Genomic DNA, 22,240 nt, shown 5'->3' with positions numbered 1-22,240 from the left:
CATTGCCCCATCACTTTGGAAAATGATTGGCATTGGTTTGTTATTGTCACATGTATTAAGATACAGTGAACAGCTTGTCTTGCAAGATTATAGTGAGGAAGATTGTGAGGTCAAAGAGGCCATCTTATTGGACTGGGGGCCATTCAAGAGTCTGAAGACAGTGGGACAGAAGCTGATCTTGAATCAGTGGTACGTGCTTTCAGGCCTGATGGGAGAGGGGGAGAAGAGAAAATGTCCAGGGTGGGTGGGGTCTTTGATTATGCTGGATGCTTTACCGAGGCAAGAGGTGTAGACAGAGTCCATAAGACCATAAGGCATAGGGGCAGAATTAGGTCATATGGCCCATCGGGTCTGCTCCGCCATTCAATAGTGACTGATTCTTTCTTTCCCCTCCTCAGCACCACTCCCCAGCCTTCTCCCCGTAATCTTTGATGCCATGTCCAATCAAGAACCTATCAAGATCTTCCTTAGATATACCAAACGACCTGCCCTCCACAGCTGCCTGTGGTAACAAATTCCACAAATCCTCCACCTTCTGGCTAAAGAAATTTTTCTGCATCTGTTTTAAATGGACACCCCTCTATCCTGAGGCTGTGCCCTCTTGTCCAGACTCCCCCACCATGGGAAACATTCTTTTCACATCTACTCTGTCTAGGCCTTGAAAATATTCGAAAGGTTTCAATGAGATCCCCCCTCATCCTCCTGAATTCTAGTGAGTACAGACCCAGAGCCGTCAAACGTTCCTCGTATGATAACCCTTTCATTTCCGGAATCATCCTTGTGAACCTCCTCTGAACCCTTTCCAATGCCAGCACAACTTTTCTTAGATGAAGAGCCCAAAACTGTTCACAATACTCAAGGTGAGGCCTCACCAGTGCCTTATGAAGCCTCAGCATCACATCCCTGCTCTTGTATTCTAGACTTCTTGAAATGAATGCTAACATGGCATTTGCCTTCCTCACCACCGACTCAACCTGCAAGTCTATGGAGTGGAGGCTGGTTTCTGCGATGTGCTGAGCTGCACACACAACTCAGTAAATGCAAGATTTTTGGACTGACAAAGTATGAATCTTTACTAGAGAGTAGCCCATGTTGTTGAGTCATAGAAATATACAGCACAGAAACTGGCACTTTGGCCCACCATGTACATTCTGACATCTATATTATCATCAGACAGGGCCTGGAGTATAGGAGTTTGGACATTTGTATAAGTCCTTGGCGAGGCTGCTCCTGGAGTACTGTGTACAGTTTAACCACCATGTTGTAGTCTTGCGAGACCATGGATCTGCGCCTGGAAAGTCTTCACTCTCCAAGGCACAGGCCTGGGCAAGGTTGTATGGAAGACCGGCAGTTGCCCATGCTGCAAGTCTCCCCTCTCCACGACACCGATGTTGTCCAAGGGAAGGGCATTAGGACCCATACAGCTTGGCACCAGTGTCATCGCAGAGAAATGTGTGATTAAGTGCCTTGCTCAAGGACACAACACACTGCCTTGGCTGGGGCTCGAACTCACGACCTTCAGATCGCTAGTTGAATGCCTTAACCACTTGGCCACTTGGCCACGTGCCCACCCATGTGGTGGTAAGGATGTGGTTATCTGGAAAGAGTGCAGAAATGATTTATTAGGATTTGTCAGGACTCAAGTGTCTGTATCTGGTATTAAGTATTTGTTTACATATGTATGAGTCTGTGACTGTACGTGTGTGCGTGTGTGTGTGTGTGTGTGTGTGTGTGTGTGTATATGAGTGTGTGTATGAGTATTCTCTGTGTGTTGTGCACTGAGTCAGACTGCAACAGGGAAACGATGCAGCAAATCTCAGGAACATTCAGTTCAATCAATTACTATCCACTCAGAATCCATGTGAAATGATGCTGCCATCAGGAATCCAACCAACACTTTACAAATAAATCCGTTTGCTTGTTGCCATGGAAGCAGAGATCCCCAGAGGTTGTCGTCAGATGATAAGCTCCCCACTGATAGGCACACAATATACTGTAGATAAGTTGTAGCCATGAAGGATTTCCAGTAAGATGGTGGCATGTTTGATCGCAACTGCTTCTACAGGGCCAACCAGAGGTGTTGCTGTCGTTTATAAATATATTTTTTTTACAATTACAAGACCCAGATACACATTGAGAATTTGAAGTTCCTCAGGTCTACCCCATCAGCGAGTTGCTTGTTGGAGGAGACACTGAAGGAGCTGGACTTGGTGCGGATCATCAGAGAGACATTGGAGCAGTTGGTGCACGACGGTGCTGCGCAGTCTAACAATAATTGATCATCCTAGTCGCTTTTCTTGTGATCGCAAGACCCTGTTGGACATTGTTAAGGTGGAATACTGCAAGTCCAATTCACTGTTTTATTGGTAGACGGCAGGGGTGGACATTGAACATAGAACATAGAGATCTACAGCACATTACAGGTCCTTTCCACCCACAATACTGTGCCAACCATGCAGTCTACTCTAGAAACTGCCTAGAGTTTCCCTACCGCATAGCTCTCTATTTTTCTAAGCTCTATGTATCTACCTAAGAGTCTCTTAAAAGACCCTATTGTATCCGCCTCCACCACCATCGCCAGCACAGCATTCCACTCACCCACCACTCTGTGTAAAAAACCTACCTCTGACGGTACCTATTTCCAAGCACTTAAAACTATGCCCCCTCATGTTAGCCATTTCAGTCCTGGGAAAAAGCCTCTGGCTATCCACACGATCAATGCCCCTCATCATCTTATACACCTCTATCAGGCCACCTCTCATGCTCCGTCGCTCCAAAGAGAAAAGGCCAAGTTCACTCAACCTTTTCTCATAAGGTATACCCTCCAATCCAGGCAACATCCTTGTAGATCTCCTCTGCACTCTCTCTCTATAGTATCCACATTCTTCCTGTAGCGAGGTTACCAGAACTGAACACAGTACTCCAAGTGGGGTCTGCCTAATGTCTTGTGCAGCTGTAACATTACCTCACAGCTCTTGAACTCAATCCCATGGTTGATGAATGCCAACACACCATACGCCTTCTCAACAACACTGTCAACCTGCGCAGCAGCTTTGAGTGTCCTATGGACAAGGGCCCCAAGATCTCTCAGATCCTCCACAATGCCAAGAGTCTTACCATTAATATTATATTCTGTCTTCAAATTTGACCTCCCAAAATGAACCACTTCACACTTATCTGGGTTGAAGTCCATCTGCCTCTTCTCAGCCCAGTTTTGCATCCTATCAAAGTCCAGCTGTAACCTCTGACAACCCTCCAGACTATCCACAACACCCCCAACCTTTGTATCATTAGCAAACTTACTAACCCACCCTTCTACTTCTTCCTCCATATCACTTATAAAAATCACGAAGAGAAGGGGTCTCAGAACTGGTCCCTGCGGAACACCACTGGTCACCAACCTCCATGCAGAGTACGAACCATCTACAACCACCCTTTGCCTTCTGTGGGCAAGCCAATTCTGGATCCACAAAGTAAGGCCTCCTTACTTTCTGAATGAGCCTTGCATGGGAAACCTTATCAAATGCCTTACTGAAATCCATATACACTACATCCACTGCTCTACCTTTATTAACGTGTTTTGTTACATCCTCAAAGAACTCAATTAGGTTCATAAGGCATGACCAGCCCTTGACAAAGCCATGCTGACTATCCGTAATCAGATTATGCCTCTCCAAATGCTCATAATTCCTGCCTCTCAGGATCTTCTCCAACAACTTGCCCACCACTGAAGTCAGACTCACTGGTCTATAATTTCCTGGATTATCTCTACTCCCTTTTTTGAACAAGGGAACAACATTTGCAACCCTCCAATCCTCCAGTATTTCCTCATCCCTACTGATGACACAAAGATCATTGCAAGAGGCTCAGCAATCTCCTCCCTTGCTTCCTACTGTAGCCTCAGGTTTATCTTCACTGGTCCTAGTGACTCTTCTAACTTAATACTTTTCAAAAGCTCCAGCACATCCTCTTTCTTAAAGTCTATATGTTCAAGCATTTCAGTCCAGTGTAAGTCATCCCCACAATTGCCAAGGTCTTTTTCACTGGTGAATACTGAAGCAAAGGTATTCATTAAGTACTTCCGCTACCTCCTCTGACTCCAGGCACAACATTGTGGGGTAGCTACATGGCCTCGGTCATAGCGAGGACTAGGCCTCAAGCCACGGTGTTGCCTGTTCACAGCCGCCAGGAGAGAGGCATCAGATTCGGTGCACTACAGTGGACAGGGTGTAGCGCGGCATCCAAGCTGGAGTTGGTCCTTGCCCCCAGTGTTCGCTCAGTAGAAGACAAGCTGTATTGTGTTGGACTACAGACTGCTCCATCATTTATGGACTCAGGGACTTGGACTATATTTTATGGTACGACTGTCTTTTACTGACATCTTTTATGTATTTGCCATCTTACATGTGCTATATGTGCCTTATTTTATGTATGTACTGCGTTTGCACCTTGGCCCCGGAGTAACATTTTGTTTGGCTGCATTCATGGATATTCATGTATGGTTGAGAGACAATAAACTTGAACTTGAACTGCTCCACCAACACTCTCATTTCATTGAATGCCAACACATTAATCTTCACAATATCCCACCGTCACTCTCCCACCATTGGATGTCCCTCAATATCCCGCTCCCACTATTCAACAATTGATGCCAACACATCAATCTTCACAATATCCACCACTACTCTCCCACCATGGGATGCCCCTCAATATCTTGCTCCCACAATTCAACAATTGGATGCCACCAAACATCCATCTTCATAATATCCCACCTCCACGTTGCCACCGTTGGATGCATACACACCCAACTTCAACATGGCCGACTGCAATTGGCGGAAACTTAATTACCTGATTGGTTGATTCTTGACTATTTAAAAAGCTTCTATGTCCCCTTTACTTCCTTAAGGTTGTTATAGTCATCCGGGGGGGGGGGGAGGTTGGGGTGGTGATGGTGATTAGCTCCCACTACCTATTAAATGTTCCCAATTGTGTGTGTCTCACAAAAGCCTCTGACAACCAAGTCCAGCTCCTGGTTTTCACACGTGGCTTAGCTACTCAGTTCAGCGGACTTTTTCTACTGACAAAAGCAGGAGCAAAAGTGAATTACTGGCACCTTAAAACCAATTGCTTCAGGCAGATGGGGCTTTTCAGTCATGGTCAGCAACTCATCTGCCTTGCTGCCATACCCACTCTTCGGAAACCCTGAGGAAAAATATGGAGCTGGAGTCTCTAAGGCAGTCCTGGCAACTTCAGTCCTGGTACATTCAGTTCTGGCAACTACTGTTACACTGTTGGTGCCAAACTGTGAGGTCTCTGCCTTTCCTTTGGATTCACCAGCTGCGTGGAGGGGGGTGGGGAGTTTGCTACATGGACAACAGCTTGTTCTCCATATCATACTGCCCTGGCTTGTGTATCACGTAGACAGCTGGGACACAACATCCATGGCCAACCCCAACTAACAGAGAGCCTTGTCCCCCTTTGGCCCTAATCAATTTTCATCGACGCATCATAAAAAGCATCTTATCTGCTTGCATCATGGCTTGGCGCGGCAACTGCTCTGCCAGTGACCACAAGAAACTGCAGAGAGTTGTGGACACAGCTCAGCGCTTCACAGAAACCAGCCTCCCTTCCATGGTCTCTGTCTACACTTCACTGCCTCGGTAAAAAGTAACGAACATAATCAAAGACTTCACCCACCCCAGACATTCTCTCTTCTCCCCCTCTCCCATCAGGCAGAAGATACAAAAGCCTGAAAGCACATCCCATCAGGCTCAAGTACAGCTTCTATCCCACTGTTATAAGACTACTAAATGGTTATCTGATACAATAAGATGAATTCTTGACCTCACAATCTATCTCGTTATGACCTTACACCTTATTGTCTACCTGCACTGCACTTTTTTTGTAATTGTAACGCTTTATTCTACATTCTGTTATTGATCTAACTTGTTTTACCTCAATGCACTGTGTAACAATTTGATCTGTGTGAACAGTTTGCAAGGCAAGTTTTTCACTGTATCTCGGTAACAATATAATCATAAAGCAATTTACAAGTTACACATCTTGAGTGAACCGTTTTAGCATCCTCCCCGGCATGCGGTTTGTTTTTTTAATTTTTATTTTGAGATACAGCGTGGAAGAGGGCCTTCCGGCACACCAAGCTGCACCACCCGGCAACCACCGATTTACCCAACCACAGGACAATTTACAAAGACTAGTTAACCTACTAACTGGCACACCCCTGGACTGTGGGAGGAAACCGGAGCAGCTGGAGGAAACCCACGTGCTCACGGGGAAGACGTACAAACTTGCTTACAGAGGGCACTGGAACTGAACTCCGACGCCCTGATCTGTAATACCGTCGTGCTAACTGCTACACTATCATGGCACCCCAATTAGAAAACCTCATTGCTGATTGTCCCAGCTAAACACACCAAGGTTTGAACGCAACCTCCGTCTGCCACAGAACTTGCACTTGCCACTGCCCTGGTAACCGATTCCCTGCAAATGGTTTGCAACGATGCACTCACTAATTGCCCGCTCGTTTGTTGAAGGCACAGCCCAAGGCGACAACCTTATCTGTAGCCCGAGAGATGACCGGAACACATAACATGGTGCGGACCTCAAATCCCAGCATGCTGTTCAGCTTCATGTGCTGCTCCTGAAACACGAAAGGAAAAAGATATTTTATTTATTTATCAATATAATGTGGAATAAGCCTTTCCAGCCCTTTGAACTATGCCACTAGCAATCCCCAAATTAACACTCACCTAATCACGGGACAATTTACAATGACCGATTAACCCACCAACTGGTAGGTCTTTGGACTGTGAGAAGAAACCAGAGCACCCGGAGGAGAATCACACATTCCACAGGGAGGACGTATAAACTCATTACAGACAAGGCCAGGAGTGAACTCCGAACTCCGACATCCAAGCTGCAATAGTGTTGTGCTAACCACTGTGTCCCATATGAGAAATGGATTCAGATTCTGATTTATTTATTAATCAGGTGTACATCGAAACAGACAGAGAAATACACCGTTTTGTATTAACATCCAACACACCCAAGGATGTGCTGGGTGCAGCACGCAAGAGTCACCACACATCCTGGCACCAACATAGGATGCCCACAATGCTCTGCAGAACAACACAGAACACTACAGCAACACTGGCCCCTTTTCTCCCTCCTAGCCACATACATGGGCAATCCTCCAAGTCCAGGACAGACCTCCAATCTCCAGTCTCCAGGCTTCAGCTTCTGGACTTCTGATTGAACTATGGGCTCTGGTCTTCAGTATCAACTCTCAGACTAGCCAATGATGGTACCACAAACCCTAGACTCAAATTCCAAGTGGTACATACATCCGATCCTGGTTCACACCAGCTGGAACAGCCCAATATCCACTGATGTCCTTTGTCACCCATCCAATTGGCCGGACTTCAAATACAGAAGGGGCAGGAGAAGGCTATTCAGCCCCTCTACCCTCCTGCAACACTCAGCAACATCAGGACCCAGCACCAGTCCATCGCAGAAACCAGCTTCCCCTCCATAGACTCTGTCTACACTCCTCACCGCCTCAGTAAAGCAGACAACATAATCAAATACTCCACACACCCCAGACATTCTCTCTTCTCCCCTCTCCCATCAGGCAGAAGATACAAAAGCCTGAAAGCACGTCCACCAGGCTCAAGGACAGCTTCTATCCCACTGTTATTAGACCATTAAATGGTTTCTTCATACAATAAGATGGATTCTTGACCTTACAATCTACCTCGTTATGATCTTGCACTTTATCATTTACCTACACTGCAATTTTTCAGTAGCTTTTACACTCCATTCTGCATTCTGTTATTGTTTTCCCTGGCTCTACATCAACGCACCGTGTAATGACCTGATCTGTACAAACACCGCTTTTCACCATAACTCTGTACACGTGACACTAATAAACCAACAGCAATACCGGTGTCACCGTTCCTTCATCGTCACTGGGACTAAATGCTGGAACTCCCCCCCTAACAGCAACGTCAGGTCACCTCCACGAGAAGGATTACGGCAGTCATGAAGCTGGCCCACCCCCACCCTCTCAGGGGATAATAACGATGGGATAGAAGCTGTCCTTGAGCCTGGTAGTACGTGCTTTCAGGATTTTGTATCTTCTGCCTGACAGGAGGGTTGAGCAGAGAGAACATCTGGGCTGAGCGGGGTCCTTCGTTATGCTGGCTGCTTCACTGAGGGAGCAAGGGGTGTAAAGCCCATGGAGGGGAAGCTGGTTTCTGTGATGGACTGGTACCTCATCATGATCTTGCTGAGTGTTGCAGCAGGGTAGAGGGGCTGAATAGCCTGCTCCTGCCCCTTCTGCATTTGAAGTCCAATCAAGTGGTTGAGTGACGAAGGACATCTGTGGATATCAGGCTGTCCCAGCTGGTGTGAACCAGGATCAGACCATGATAAATGCTGCTTTTGCCAGCAATCTCCAAATTCAGAAGCGGACAGACTTTTAAGAACATTACTTGCCAAGGCATTCTAAGGAAGGCATGGTTCTCAGGAAGGTAGCTTCTATCATCAGGGTTCCATCAGGGTCATTCCCTCTTCTCTCCGCTACCATCGGGCAGGAGGTACAGACCCCTGTAGCCCCACACCATCAGGTTCAGCAACGGCTACTTCCCTTCCCTTCAACCGACCAGCACAACCTCAGCTTACCAACAGATGACCACTTTGTACTAAACTAGACTTTCTGTTTCCTGTAAAAATTGCATATAATGTATGTTTAATTATGTTTCTCACAAATGCTGCTTATCTGATGTTATATTGGGCAGCACGGTAGCGTAGAGGATAGCATGATGCAATTACAACTCAAGACGTCAGAGTTCAGAGTTCAGCTCCAGTGTCCTCTGTAAGAAAGTTTGTATGTTTTTCACATGTGCGCATGGGTTTCCTCCAGGTGCTCTGGTTTCCTCCCCCAGTCCAAAGACGTATTGGTTAGTAGGTTAATTGGTGATTGTAAATTGACCCATGATTAGGCTAGGGTCAAGTGGTCTGAGTGCCTGTGACACTGCTGCAGGCTAGTTTTTCATTGCACCCGTAAGCTCAACTTGAGGGACTCAGTTACTGGGAGGAGGGTGACAAATACTCACCGCGCTGATGTCACTGAGTGTCAGGGCTTTGTTACTCCTCTCAGACTGCTCCAGATGAGCAAAATCCAGCTGTCAATCAAAAGAGAGAGACAACGTCAGTTAGGCCGTGAGAAGGTGGTGGCTGGAAACGTGTGCATTGCTTGTCATATCCTTGGTGGAATACTAAATCCTATTTCACCTCTTCTTTCACTTTAAGGAAGTCTGTATGTGAACAGTGACATTAATGTTGGTTTTCCTGTTCAGTATCTTCCCTACATGGTTATCTTAATCATAGTGTTGTTCTGATAGAGCACTACAGCATAGAAACAGGCCCTTTGGCCCATCTAGTCTGTGCCACAATACTATTCTGGCTTGTCCCATCGACCTGCACTCAGACCATAGCCCTCCATATCTCTCCCTTGATGCTAATTTATACTGTGGCATGGAAGCGTGATGCTACACCAGTGGCAGGAGCAAGACCAATCCCACAGCATTCGGACTCAGCGTAAGATAGGCCCTTGCCTCCCAGGGACTCCTGAGCCAGGCTTCAGAGAAGACACAAACAGAACTCTTGATGGGTCACATGCTCGTCCTTTGGGAACTCACCGGGAAGATAATCTCCTCCTCCAAGACCTTGTCTCCAACCACCTGTGTGTGAAAACACAAAACAGCACTATTAAAATTTCCTTCGAGACAGTCCCCTTACATATGAAAGGATATACTAGCATTCGAGACATTCTGAAAGAGATTCACTGGGCTAAATCCCGGGATGAGTGGTATCCTACAATCTCTTTGACCCACTGCCCTCAGGAAGGAGGTACAGGAGCATCAGGACTAGGAGTGCCAAACTGGGTAACAGCCTCTTACCTTAGGCTGTGAGATTAATTCCAGGATTAAGCAGCTCATCATATGAAAAATGTTTGACGGCTCTCAGCCTGTATTGATTGGAATTCAGAAGAATGAGGGGTGACCTCATTGAAACCTTTCAAGTAGTGAAAGGCTTTGATAGAGCGGATGTGGAGAGAATGTTTCCTATGGAGGGAGTGTTTAAGACCAGAGGACACAGCCTCAAAATGGAGGAGCATCCTTTCAGAACAGAGAATGAGGAGGAATTTCATTAGCCAGAAAGCGGTGAGCCTATGGAATTCATTGTCACAGGCAGCTGTGGATGCCGTACTTATGTATATTTAAGGCAGAGGTTGATAAGTTCTTGATAGGTTCTTAGTGGGGGCATGAAGGGATACGGGGAGAAAGCAGGAGATTGAGGCTGAGAGGAAGAATAGATCAGCCATGATGAAATGGGGGAGCAGAGTCAAAGGGCCAAATGGCCTAATTCTGCTCCGACATCTTCTGGTCTTATGGTCTAATGAATACCCTGCCACCACTGAGGTCTCATCGTTAAGACAGCAAGCTGTTTATTGTACTGTTTATTGTTTACCTGTGCTGTGCACTACATGCATTTTGAATTGTATTTTATTAACTTAGTTATGGTAATATTTTGCTTTACGTGCAGTGTGTGATATAAGTTTAGTGGGTGCACTGTGGTCCGGGGGAACGTAGTTTCATTTTATTTTATATATGTACAGTCAGATGACAATAAACTTGAACTTGATGCCCCATCATGGACAGCTAAAGAAGTTTGATCTGTAGTTCAGCAGGTCAGATGGGATGGCACAGTGGCACGGTGATTAGCACAACGTGTGTTCAATTCCCGATACTGCCTATATGGAGTCCACGTGGATTTCCTCCGGGTGCTCCAGTTTTTTCCCACAGTCCAAAGACCTAATGGTTGGTAGGTTATATGGTCATTGAAAATTGACCCGTGACTAGGCTACAATTCAATTGGGGGATTGCTGGACTGCAGGTTTACTCCACCCTATATCTCAATAAATATAAATTTTAAAAAATCTATGGAGGGGAATGAACAGCCAACAGTTCAGGCTGAATCCCTGGATAGGAAGGGGACAGAAGCCAGAATAAGAAGATGTGGAGATGTCTACATCCCTTCAACCATTCGGTTCTTTAACCAACCTACGCAACCCTAGTCACTGTTTCCGTAGGGCAACACTGCCACTATTACAATGGTTTGTTTTATTTTCTGCTCTCATTTTGTTCTTTCTTGTAAAACATTGTGTATAATTTATGTTTACCAATGTTTTTATTGTGAATGCTTATCTGACTGGCAGCTCAATCCGTTGTTTTAGATGCGACAGAGCAGGAGGGATTAAAGGGGAAGAATGGCTTTACTTGTCAGGAAAAATGTCACGGCTGTGCTCCATCAGGACAGACTGGAGAATTCATCTAGTGAGGCTTTATGGGTGGATCCAAGAAATAACAAAGGTATGACCACACTAATGGGGCTATATTATAGATCACCCAACTGTCCATAGGATTTAGAGGAACAAATATGTAGAGATTTCACAGACTATTGCAAGAAATATAACGTTGTTATAGTAAGTGATTTTAACTTTCCAGATATTGATAGGGTCTCCCATATTGTGAAAGGACTAGATGGGATAGAGTTTGTCAAGTGTGTTCAGGAAAGTTTTCTTCATCAGTACGTACAAGTCCCAATGAGACAGTGAGTGACAGTGATCTCCTACTGGAGAATGAGACAGGGCAGGTGAAAGACGTTTGTGTAGGGGAACACTTTGTATCCAGTGACCACAATGCCATTAGCTTCAAAATAAATATTTAAAGAGATAGATCTAGGTCCGCAGGTTGAGATTCTAAATTGGATAAAGGCCAGTTTTGATGGTATCAGAGATGATCTGGCAAGTGTGGATTGGGGCAGGCTGTCTTCTGGCAAAGATATACTTGGTAAATTTCAAAGGTGAAATTTTGAGAGCACAAAGCTTGTATGTGCCTGTCAGAATAAAAGCTAAAGATAACAAGTGTAGGGAACTTTGGCTTTCAAGAGGTACTGAGGCCCTGGTTAAGAAAAAAAAAGGAGGTGCATTGCAGGTATAGGCAGGTAGGAACAGATAAGGTGCTTATGAAATGCAAGACGAGACTTAAGAAAGAAATCAGGGGAGCTAAAAGAAGGCATGTTTGCTCCAGCAGACAAGGTGAAGGAGAATCAAAGGTTCAAAGGTTCATTTTAATGTCAGAGAATGTGTACAGTATACAACCTGAAATTCTTACTCTTCACAGACATTCACAGAACAAGAAAACCCACAGAATGAGGGATAGAACCATCGAAACCCCAAAGCCTCCCCCACCTGCACAAACAGCAGATGCATCGACCCTCCCACACCCCCCCCACTTGCGCCAACAGAAGCACTGACCCTCCACCCCCTGCACCACCACGACAGCAACGGCAAAAGCCCTCAAAGAGACTTGATCAAGAGTCCATCAAAAACTACAGTCCATAATCCAGCACTTCGGTATCTCAGAAAGGCTCTCTCTCACCAGCGAAGGAGAGAGAGATCACTCCTGCAACAACGAGAGCAGGAGACCAGCAACTCGCTGTTCCAGTGTTACCACCTTCCATATCGCTTCTCCAAGCTCCCCGACGTGAGGACCAAGAGAGGGAGAGGGGGAGGGAGAGAGATGGAGGGAGAGATAGATAGATAGATATCAAGTACAGGGGCCTTCTTGCAACAGCAATACACATTGCCTATTGTTTCGATGTTTCAGTCTTCCACAGCGCTTTGGTTGTTGAAATTGGTGAGGAACCAAGTCGTCCAAGGGGCCGCTCCCCGAAGGCTCCCATTTTCCAGGCTATTCCTGGAGACAGCAAAGTGCTAGGCTGCACAGCCGGTCCTAAAAGCCACTGCTTGTGAAGAATCATAGATTCTAAGGGATTCTACAGGTATCTTAAGAGCAAAAGGATTGCAAGGGATAGCACTAGTCTTCTGGAAGATCAGAATAGTAATCTATGTGTGCAGCCAAAACAGATGGGGGAGATCTTAAATAAATATCTTGCATCTGTATTTGCTCAGGAGATGGACACAGAATATATACAAACGTTTGTAGAAGTGAGGCAAAACAGCATCAACTTCATGGACCCTGTACAGATTACAGAGGAGAATGTGTTTGCTGTTGTGAGGCAAATTAGGGTGGATAATCCATAGGGCCTGACAAGGTGTTCCCTTGGACCCTATGGGAAGCAAGTGCAGAAATTGTCAGGGCCCTAGCAGAGATATTTAATTCGTCATTAGTGACAGGTGAGGTCCAGAGGATTAGAGGATAGCCAATGTTGTTCCACTGTTCAAAAAAGGATCTTAAGCTTACCTTACCTACTGAGAAATGGCAAAAAAAATTTCAATTACTTAACTCTTCCTCTATTTGTGCTAAACATGCATTGATACGGTTTAAAGTTGTACATAGGGCTTATATGTCTAAGGATAAATTAGCTCGTTATTACTCTCATATAAATCCTATATGTGATATATGTCATTCTGAGATAGCTTCATTAACTCATATGTTTTGGTCTTGCCCTTTATTGAAGAAATATTGGGATGATATTTTTGATATTATTTTCACTGTCTTGAACATTGATTTACAACCACACCCTATTACTGCCATTTTTGGTTTACCAATGATTGAAAAACATCATTTGACCTCTTCAGTTTGTCAGATGATTGCTTTTGTTACTTTAATGGCTAGAAGATCTATACTATTGAATTGGAAAGAGATTAATCCTCCTACAACATTTCATTGGTTTTCTCAAACTATATCTTGTTTTAATCTAGAAAACATTAGAAGTGTTATTTTTGACCCGTCTACTAAATTTGATGAGACTTGGAGACCATTTATTCAATACTTCCACATGATGTAATTTAACCCTTGCCAATCTATTTTGTGATTTCAATATATGGGGAGAGGAGCGGAAGTGGCGACACTATTGGTTCTATCTGAGGTATCATAATAGCCCTTCCCTTTCTTTTCTTTTTTTTTCCCTTAGTTTTCTTTAGTTTGGGTAGATTAGTTTTTTTTTAGAGGATTTTTTTTCCATTTTCTGTTTTTTTTAATGATATTTTATATTTTATGTATACTCCTTATATATTTTGTTGTTAATCTGTGCGATTTTGGGATGTTTCTAACTATGTGTTACCTGACTGTAAACTTTAATAATTACTATCAATTAACATAATCCCAATTATTATGTACTTACTTTTTGTAATGTGTTTGATGTTGAAACTAATAAAAAGATTGAAAAAGAAAGAAAAGAAAGGCTCTAAAAATAAATCAGGAAATTATAGGCTGGTGAGCCTGATATCAGTTATTGGAAAGTTATTGGAAGGTATTCTAAGGGACCAGATATATAGGTATTTGGATAGACAGGGATGGATTAAGGATAGTCAGCATGGCTTTGTGCCTGACAGTTCATGTCTAACCAAACAAGTGTTTTTCAAAGAATTTACCAGGAAAGTGGATGAAAGCAAGGCAGTGGATGTTGTCTGCATGGACATTTCACAAGGTCCCACATGGGAGACTGGTCAAGGAGGTTCAGTCACTTGTAATTCAAGATGAGGTAGTACATTGGATTAGACATTGGTTTAGTGGGAGAAGCCACAGAGTGGTAGCAGATGGTTTCCTCTCTGACTGGAGACTTGTGACTACTGGAGTGCTGCAGGGATCAATGGTGAGTTCATTGTTGTTTGTCATCTACAATGATGATCTGGATGATAATGTGGTTAACTGGATCAGGAAAACTGCAGACAACACCAAGATTGGGGGGGAAGGGTAGTGGACAGCGAGGAAGGCTATCGTGGCTTGCAGTGGGATCTGGAGCAGCTGGAAAAATGGGCTGAAAAGTGGCAGCACACACAAAATGCTGGAGGAACCCAGCAGGCCATGGAATTTAATGCAGACAAGTGTGAGGTGCTGCAGTTCAGTAGGACCAACCAAGGTAACTCTTACACAGTGAATAGTAGGGCACTGAGGAGTGCTGAAGAGCAAAGGGATCTGGGAATACAGGTCCATAATTAATTGTAAGTGGCATCACAGTTGGATAAGGTTGTAAATGAAGTATTTGGCACATCAGTCTTCATAAATCAAAGTACTGAATACAGGAGATGAGATGTTATGTTGAAGCTGTTTAAGATATTGTATACACATTACCAAGGATCTCACCTGGATTGTACATCCCAGCTGTGTGGTGAAAAAAGCACAACAGCGTCTCTTTCACATCAGCCAGCTGAAGAAGTTCGGCATGAATCCCCAGATCCACAGGACTTTCTACAGGGGCACCATCGAAAGTATTCTGACTGGCTGTGTCACTGTCTGGTATGGGGACTGTACTTCTCTCAATCTCAGGGCACTGCAGAGAGTGGTGCGGACAGCCCAGTGCATCTGTGGATGGGAACTTTCCTCTATTTAGGACATTTACAGCAGCAGGTGTATAAAAAGGGCCCGGAGAATCATCAAGGACTCCAGCCACGCCAAGCACAAACTGTTTCAGCTGCTTCCGTCTGGCCAACGGTACCACAGCATTAAGGTCAGGACCAACAGGCTGGTGGTTTCTATCACCAGGCCAACAGATTAATCAATACACACTGATCTGATTGCATATCTGACTGTACATACACGATACATTGCAACGGAGACACAACATAAAGATTTTTACTCCCTTGAATATAAGAAATAAAAATAAATACAAAAGCAATACATTGGTGAAGTCTAATTCGGAGTATTGTGCGCAGATTTGATCACCTACCTACAGGGAAGATGTAAATAAGGTTGAAAGAGTACAGAGAAAATTCACAAGCATGTTGCCAGGTCTGAAGAACCTGAGTTTTAAGGAAAGATTGAATAGGTTAGGACTTTTTCCTTGGAACGTAGAAGACTGAGAGAAGGTTTGATAGGGGTATACATTATGTGGGGTATTGATAGGGGCAATGTAAGCAAGCTTTTTCCACTGAGGTTAGGTGGAACTACAACAAGAGGTCATGGGTTAAGGGGGAAAGATGAAACGTTTAAGGGGAACATGAGGGGAATCTTTTTTCAATCAGAGGTCATGAGAGTGTGGAATGAGATGTCAGCTCAATTTCAATGTTAAAATGAAGATTGGATAGGTGCATGGATGGTACGGGTATGGAGGGCTATGGTCCTGGTGCAGGTTGATAGTAGTAGGCAATTTAAATTGCTTGGCACTGACTAGATGGGCAGAAGGGCCTGTTTCCGTACTGTACTTTTCTATGACTCTATGACTGTATGATACCTTGTGCCTGTGACGTGGCTGCAAGTAAGTTTTCCATTGCACCTGCGCAGAAACATTCAGTGGCCACTTTATTAGGTACACCTGTACACCTGCTCATTAATGCAAATATCTAATCAGCCAATCATGTGGCAGCAACTCAATGCATAAAAGCATGCAAACACAGTCAAGAGCTTCAATTATTGTTCAGATCAAACATCAGAAAGGGGAAGAAATGTGGTCTAAGTGACGTTGACCATGAAACGATTGTTGGTGCCAGACAGGGTGGTTTGAGTATCTCAGAAACTGCTGATCTCCTGGGAATTCCATGCACAGCAGGGGTTCCAACCTTTTTTATGCCATGGACCAATATCATGAAGCAAGGGGTCCATGAACCCCAGGTTGGGAGCCTCTGCTCCAGGGTTTACTGAGAATGGTGCAGACAACCAAAAACATCCTGTAATTAATTCATCTAGCCACTGTTATCAGACTCAGACTCTTCAACAGTACAATAGGATGGTATCTGGGCTCACTATCTACCTCGTCATAATCTCACACATTGATTCGTTTACCTGTACTGTGCTTTCTCTGTAGCTGTTACACTTTATTCTGCATCGTTATTGTTTTGCCTTGTCCTACCTCATTGCACTGTGTAATGATCTGATCTGTATAAACGCTATGCAAGACAAGCTTTTCACTGATTCTTGGTACATGGGACAATAATAAACTGATTCCAATTTCAATGTCTTTTTCTAAAGTAAATACTGAAGAAAAGCAATTGTTTAAGACCCCACCAATGTCCTTTGACATCACAAACAAAAAATACACTTGGTCCCTAATGGGTCAAGTGCTTTTAAAATCAAAGGCAAAGTTGAGTTTTCTGTTGGATGCTCTCCTGCACTGAACTGAGTGGCCACTGAGTGTATGTTCATGGTCTTCTGCTGCTGTGGCCCAAGGTTCAATGTGCTGTGCATTCAGAGATACTCTTCTGCACACCACTGTTGTAACGTGTGGTTATTTGAGTTACTGTCACCTTCCTGTCAGCTTGAACTAGTCTGGCCATTCTCCTCTGACCTCTCTCATTAACAAAGCATTTTCATCCACAAAACAGCATCTCACTGGGCGTATATTTTTTGTTTTTCACACCATTCTTGGTAAACTCTAGAGACTGTTGTGCGCAAAAACCCCAGGGGATCAGCAGTTTCTCAGATACTCAAACCACCAGTCTGGCACCAACAATCATTCCACGGTAAACGTCATTTAGATCACATTTCTTCCCCATTCTGATGTTTGGTCTGAACAACAACTGAACCTCTTGACCATGTCCACATGCTTTAATGCATTGAGTTGCTGCCACATGATCGGCTGATTAGATATTTGCATTAATGAGCAGGTGTACAGGTGGCCACTTAGTGTATCAATACCAGGATATACTTAGAATGTAAACAGCATAATAAAAAGTGATTTAAAGAGTTTATAGTGCAGTGATGGGATGGTGGTAATAGATAAAGGGGGGTGGGGAGGGCTACCTTGAATGGTTGATCAGATTAACTGTCTGGGTGTATTTCTTTTTGTTTTTCACACCATTCTCTGTAAACTCTAGGGACTGTTGTGTGTGAAAACCCCAGGGGATCAGCAGTTTCTGAGATACTCAAACAACTCAGGGCATTGGAGTTTGGAGTTCAATTCCAATGCCGTCTTTAAGGAATTTTTACATCCCTCCCCTTGAAAACATGTGTTTTCTCCTGGTACTCCAGTTTCCTTGCACAGTCCAAAGACGTACTGGTTAGTAGGTTAATTGGTCATTGTAAATTGTCCTGTAATTAGGCCAGGGTTAAATAGGTGGGTTGCCGGGCGGTGTGGCTCAAAGGTCCAGAAGGGACTGTTCTATGCTGTATCTATAAATAAAATAATAAACCTGACTCTGATTCTGAAATGATGAGAGGCATGGATAATGTAAACAGCCAGAATCGTTCTCCCCAGGGTGATTGAGATAATGGCTTTGAGTGAATATTCCCCAGTCCTGCATGGGTAAAGCCACCCCCTCCCCAACAGTTGTGCGCATCTAGACAGAGTGCTGTTACAGGAAAGTAGTATCCCATCATCAGAGACCTCCTACCACCCAGCACATGCTCTCTTCTCACCACTGCCATCAGAAAGGTGGTACAGGAGCCTCAGAACTCACACCAACAGGTTCGGGAACGGTTATTACCCCTCAACCATCAGGCTCTTGAACCAAAGCAGATAACTTCACTCAAACACGAGGAAATCTCGGCCTGAAACGTCGACTGTAGGGTCTCGGCCCAAAATGACGACTGTACCTCTTCCTATAGATGCTGTCTGGCCTGCTGCATTCACCAGAAATTTTTATGTGTGTAACTTCACTCAACTTCACTTGCCCCACCACTGAACTGTTCCCACGACCTATGGACTCATTTTTAAGACCTCTTCATCTCATGTTCTTAATACTTATTGCTTTTTTTTTAATTTATTGGCTCTATTTGTACTTGCAGCTTCTTGTTACCGCACACTGATTGTCTGCCCTGTTGGGTGAGGTCTTTCATTGACTCTATTATGGTTATTGGACTCACTGAGTATGTCTGCAAGAAAATGAATCTCAGGGCTGTATATGGTGACATTTCTGTACTTTGATAATAAATCTACTTTGAACTTTGATCTCTGAACTTTGAATTAGTTGGTTCCTGGTGACCGAGAGGCACTTTATCCATAGAGGTTTATTGACTGTATTTACTGAAGTGCTCTCACACTGAATGAAGGGCACTTCCCTCTGAAGAGCTTAATGAAGAACATCATTCAACCTCCTCCAATCAACCTCACAAGTACTTCAGCAGGGCACCGAGGATTCATTACCAATTAAACTTGTAACTGTCTGGACGTTACCTTAGCAACTGAGTAGAGGTCCGAGGATGAAGTAGTTGATGTTGTGGAGAATAAGTCTTTCTGGGATTGTAGATTCAATCACACGCACCGGCAGGACAAAAAACGAACAAAGCACAGAGTGAAGCTCCCTCTGCACTGTAAAATCACACACTCCCAGGGTCAGACACAGAGTGAAGCTCCCTCTACACAGTTCCATCACACACTCCCAGGGTCAGACACAGAGTGAAGCTTCCTCTACACTGTCCCATCACACACTCCCGGGGTCAGACACCGTGAAGCTCCCTCTGCACTGTCCCATCACACACTCCCAGAGTCAGACACAGAGCGAAGCTCCCTCTACATAGTCCCACCACACACTCCCAGGGTCAGACACAGAGTAAAGCTCCCTCCACACAGTCCCATCACACACTCCCAGGGTCAGACACAGAGTAAAGCTCCCTCTGCACTGTCCCATCACACACCACCCAGGGTCAGACACAGAGAGAAGCTCTCTCCACACTGTCCCATCACACACTCTAGGGTCAGATACAGACTGAAGTTCCCTCTACACAGTCCATCACACACTCATGGGGAGGGAGCTTCACTCTGTGTTTGATCCCAGGAGTGTGGGATGGGACAGTGTAGAGGGAACTTCACTTTGAGTCTGACTAGTGAGGCGTTATGGGTGGAACTGAGAAATAAGAAAGGTATGACTACATTAATGGGGCTATATTACAGACCACACACAGTCCTAGGAATTTAAAGGAACATATTTGTAAAGAGATCGCAGACTGTTGCTGGAAGCATGAGGTTGTTATAGTAGGTGTTTTTAACTGTCCCATATTGATTGGGACTCCCATACTGTAAAAGGACTCGATGGGACAGAGTTTGTCAAATGTGTTCACGAAAGTTTCCTTCATCAGTACGTAGATGTCCAACGAGGAGAGCGTACAATACTGGATCTGCTATTAGGGAATGAGACAGGGCAGATGACAGAAGCTTGTGTAGGGGAACATTTTGCATCTAGTGACCACAATGCTATTAGTTTCAAAATAAATATGTAAAAGGATAGGTCTGGTCCGCAGGTTGAGATCTTAACTTGGAGGAAGGCCAGTTTTGATATTAACAGAAATGATCTGGCAAGCGTGGATTGGGACAAGCTGTTTTCTGGCAGAGGTGTACTAGGAAAGTACAACAATGCAGACAAGTACAAGGATCTCCACTTTGGTAGGACCAACCAGAGTGGGTCTTACACAGTGAACGGTAGGGCACTGAGGAGTGCAATAGAACAAGGGAATCTGGGAATACAGGTCCATCATTGATTGAAAGTGGCATCACAGATAGATAGGGTTGCAAAGAAAACTTTTGTACAATGGCCTTCATAAATCAAATGTATTGCGTACACAAGTTGGGATATTTTGTTAAAGTTGTATAAGACATTAGTGAGGCCTAATCTGGAGCCTTGTGTGCAGTTTTGGTCGCCTACTTACAGGAAACATGTAAACAAGGCTAAAGGAGTGTAGAGAAAATTTATAAGGATGTTGCCAGGTCTGGAGGACCAGAGTTATAAGAAAAGATTGAATAGGTTAGGACCGTATTCTTTAGAACGTAGAAGATTGAGAGCAGATTTGATAGAGGGGTATAGATAGGGTAATTGCAAGCAGTCTTTTTCCACTGAGGTTGGGTGGGACTACAACCAGAGGTCATGGGTTAAGGGTGAAAGGCAAAAAGTTTAAGGGGAACAATCTTCTTCACTCAGAGGATGTGAGAGTGTGGAATGAGCTGCCAGCACAAGTGGTGCATGTGAGTTTGATTTCAAAGTTTAAGAGAAGTATGGATAAGTACATGGATAGTAGGGATGTGGAGGACTATGGACCCAGTGTAAGTCTATGGGAGTAAGCAGTTTAAATGGTAACAACATGGATTTGATGGGCTGAAGGGCCTGTTTCTGTGCTGTATTTCTCTGTGACTCCCAGGCTCAGACACAGAGTGAAGCTGTACCCCTGATCTACTGGACCGAATCCACTACCTTTTGTAGGATTTTCTGTTCAGTATTATAAAAATGTTTTTACTATATGACATATTTTATTTATATATGCTATATATATAATATAAACAGTGTATTTTTTGCAGTTTGACTTCTTTTGTACAATGATTGTTTATCAGTCTGTGTTTATGTATAGGCTTTCAGGAATTTGATTGCATTTCTCTTTTTTGCATGACTACATCAGCTCCCTATCTTGAATGTGCTGTGTCTACCTTGCACCTTGGGCCCAGAAGAACACCGTTTCATTTGCAACACTTTCAGTACGCTGGATGAACTCAGCAGGTCGGGCAGCATCAGTCAGAAATGATGAGTCGACGTTTCAGGCCGGAGCCCTTCGTCAGGACTGAAGAATGACAGATGTGGAATGGATTTGAAGAATGCTTGTAGCGTCAGTTGAAAGACCAGTAATTTGAAAGACAAAGGGGTGGGGGAGGGGAAGCATTGACGCCATAGCCCTGAAAACAATGGGTGGTAGGAGAAGGAAGCGGAACCATGAGGGAGCTGGGGGAGGGGGTAGAGTGAAATAGGGATAGAGGAAGGGAGGGGGAGGGAATTACCGGAAGTTGGAGAATTCTATGTTCATACCAAGGGGCTGGAGACTACCCAGACGGTATATGAGGTGTTGCTCCTCCAACCTGAGTTTAGTCTCTTTTACAGCATCTGCAGATTATTTTGTGTTTACCGCCGTTTCATTTGGCTGTATCCATGTATGGTTGAATGATCATTAAACTTGAATTTGCTTTGATTTGATTTGATTGATTTTCCCACAAGAAAATTAATCTCGGTGCTGTATATAGTGACGTGTACGTATTTTGATAATAAATTTGCTTTCAAATCTGAAACGACCAAGAGCTCACTCACCTGACAGAAGAGGTGGGTTTCGCCTTCTGCTACAACCAGCAAACAGCAGCACATCGAGTGAGTCTCCCGTTGTAACTGGTGAAGAGAGCAGATTCACTGTGAGTCAGTATATACATATCCCACACAAAGGCACTAATACGTGGTCCAGAGGATCACAGAGTCATAGAGAATAGAAACAGGCTCTGTCCCATG

At 44.3% G+C, this 22,240-nt stretch overlaps 1 protein-coding gene across 6 annotated transcripts in view; it reads right to left on the bottom strand.

Moving 5' to 3' along the window:
* The window catches only part of LOC140199980 (cGMP-dependent 3',5'-cyclic phosphodiesterase), a 343,544-nt gene that overhangs the window by 76,460 nt on the left and 244,844 nt on the right, over positions 1-22,240 (bottom strand). For all 6 annotated transcript variants that reach the window (XM_072262534.1, XM_072262539.1, XM_072262536.1 and 3 more), the window contains 4 exons: positions 22,049-22,123; positions 9,723-9,764; positions 9,138-9,206; positions 6,531-6,661 (listed from right to left, as the gene is read on the bottom strand). In XM_072262534.1, the coding sequence (XP_072118635.1) occupies positions 6,531-6,661; positions 9,138-9,206; positions 9,723-9,764; positions 22,049-22,123 (317 nt within the window). The remainder of the gene's footprint in view (positions 1-6,530; positions 6,662-9,137; positions 9,207-9,722; positions 9,765-22,048; positions 22,124-22,240) is intronic.

This window comes from Mobula birostris, chromosome 7 (assembly GCF_030028105.1).
Source record: "Mobula birostris isolate sMobBir1 chromosome 7, sMobBir1.hap1, whole genome shotgun sequence".
NCBI lineage: Eukaryota > Metazoa > Chordata > Chondrichthyes > Myliobatiformes > Myliobatidae > Mobula > Mobula birostris.
The sequence above is the reverse complement of the archived record's forward strand: the minus strand, read 5'-3'. Positions and strand labels throughout refer to the sequence as shown.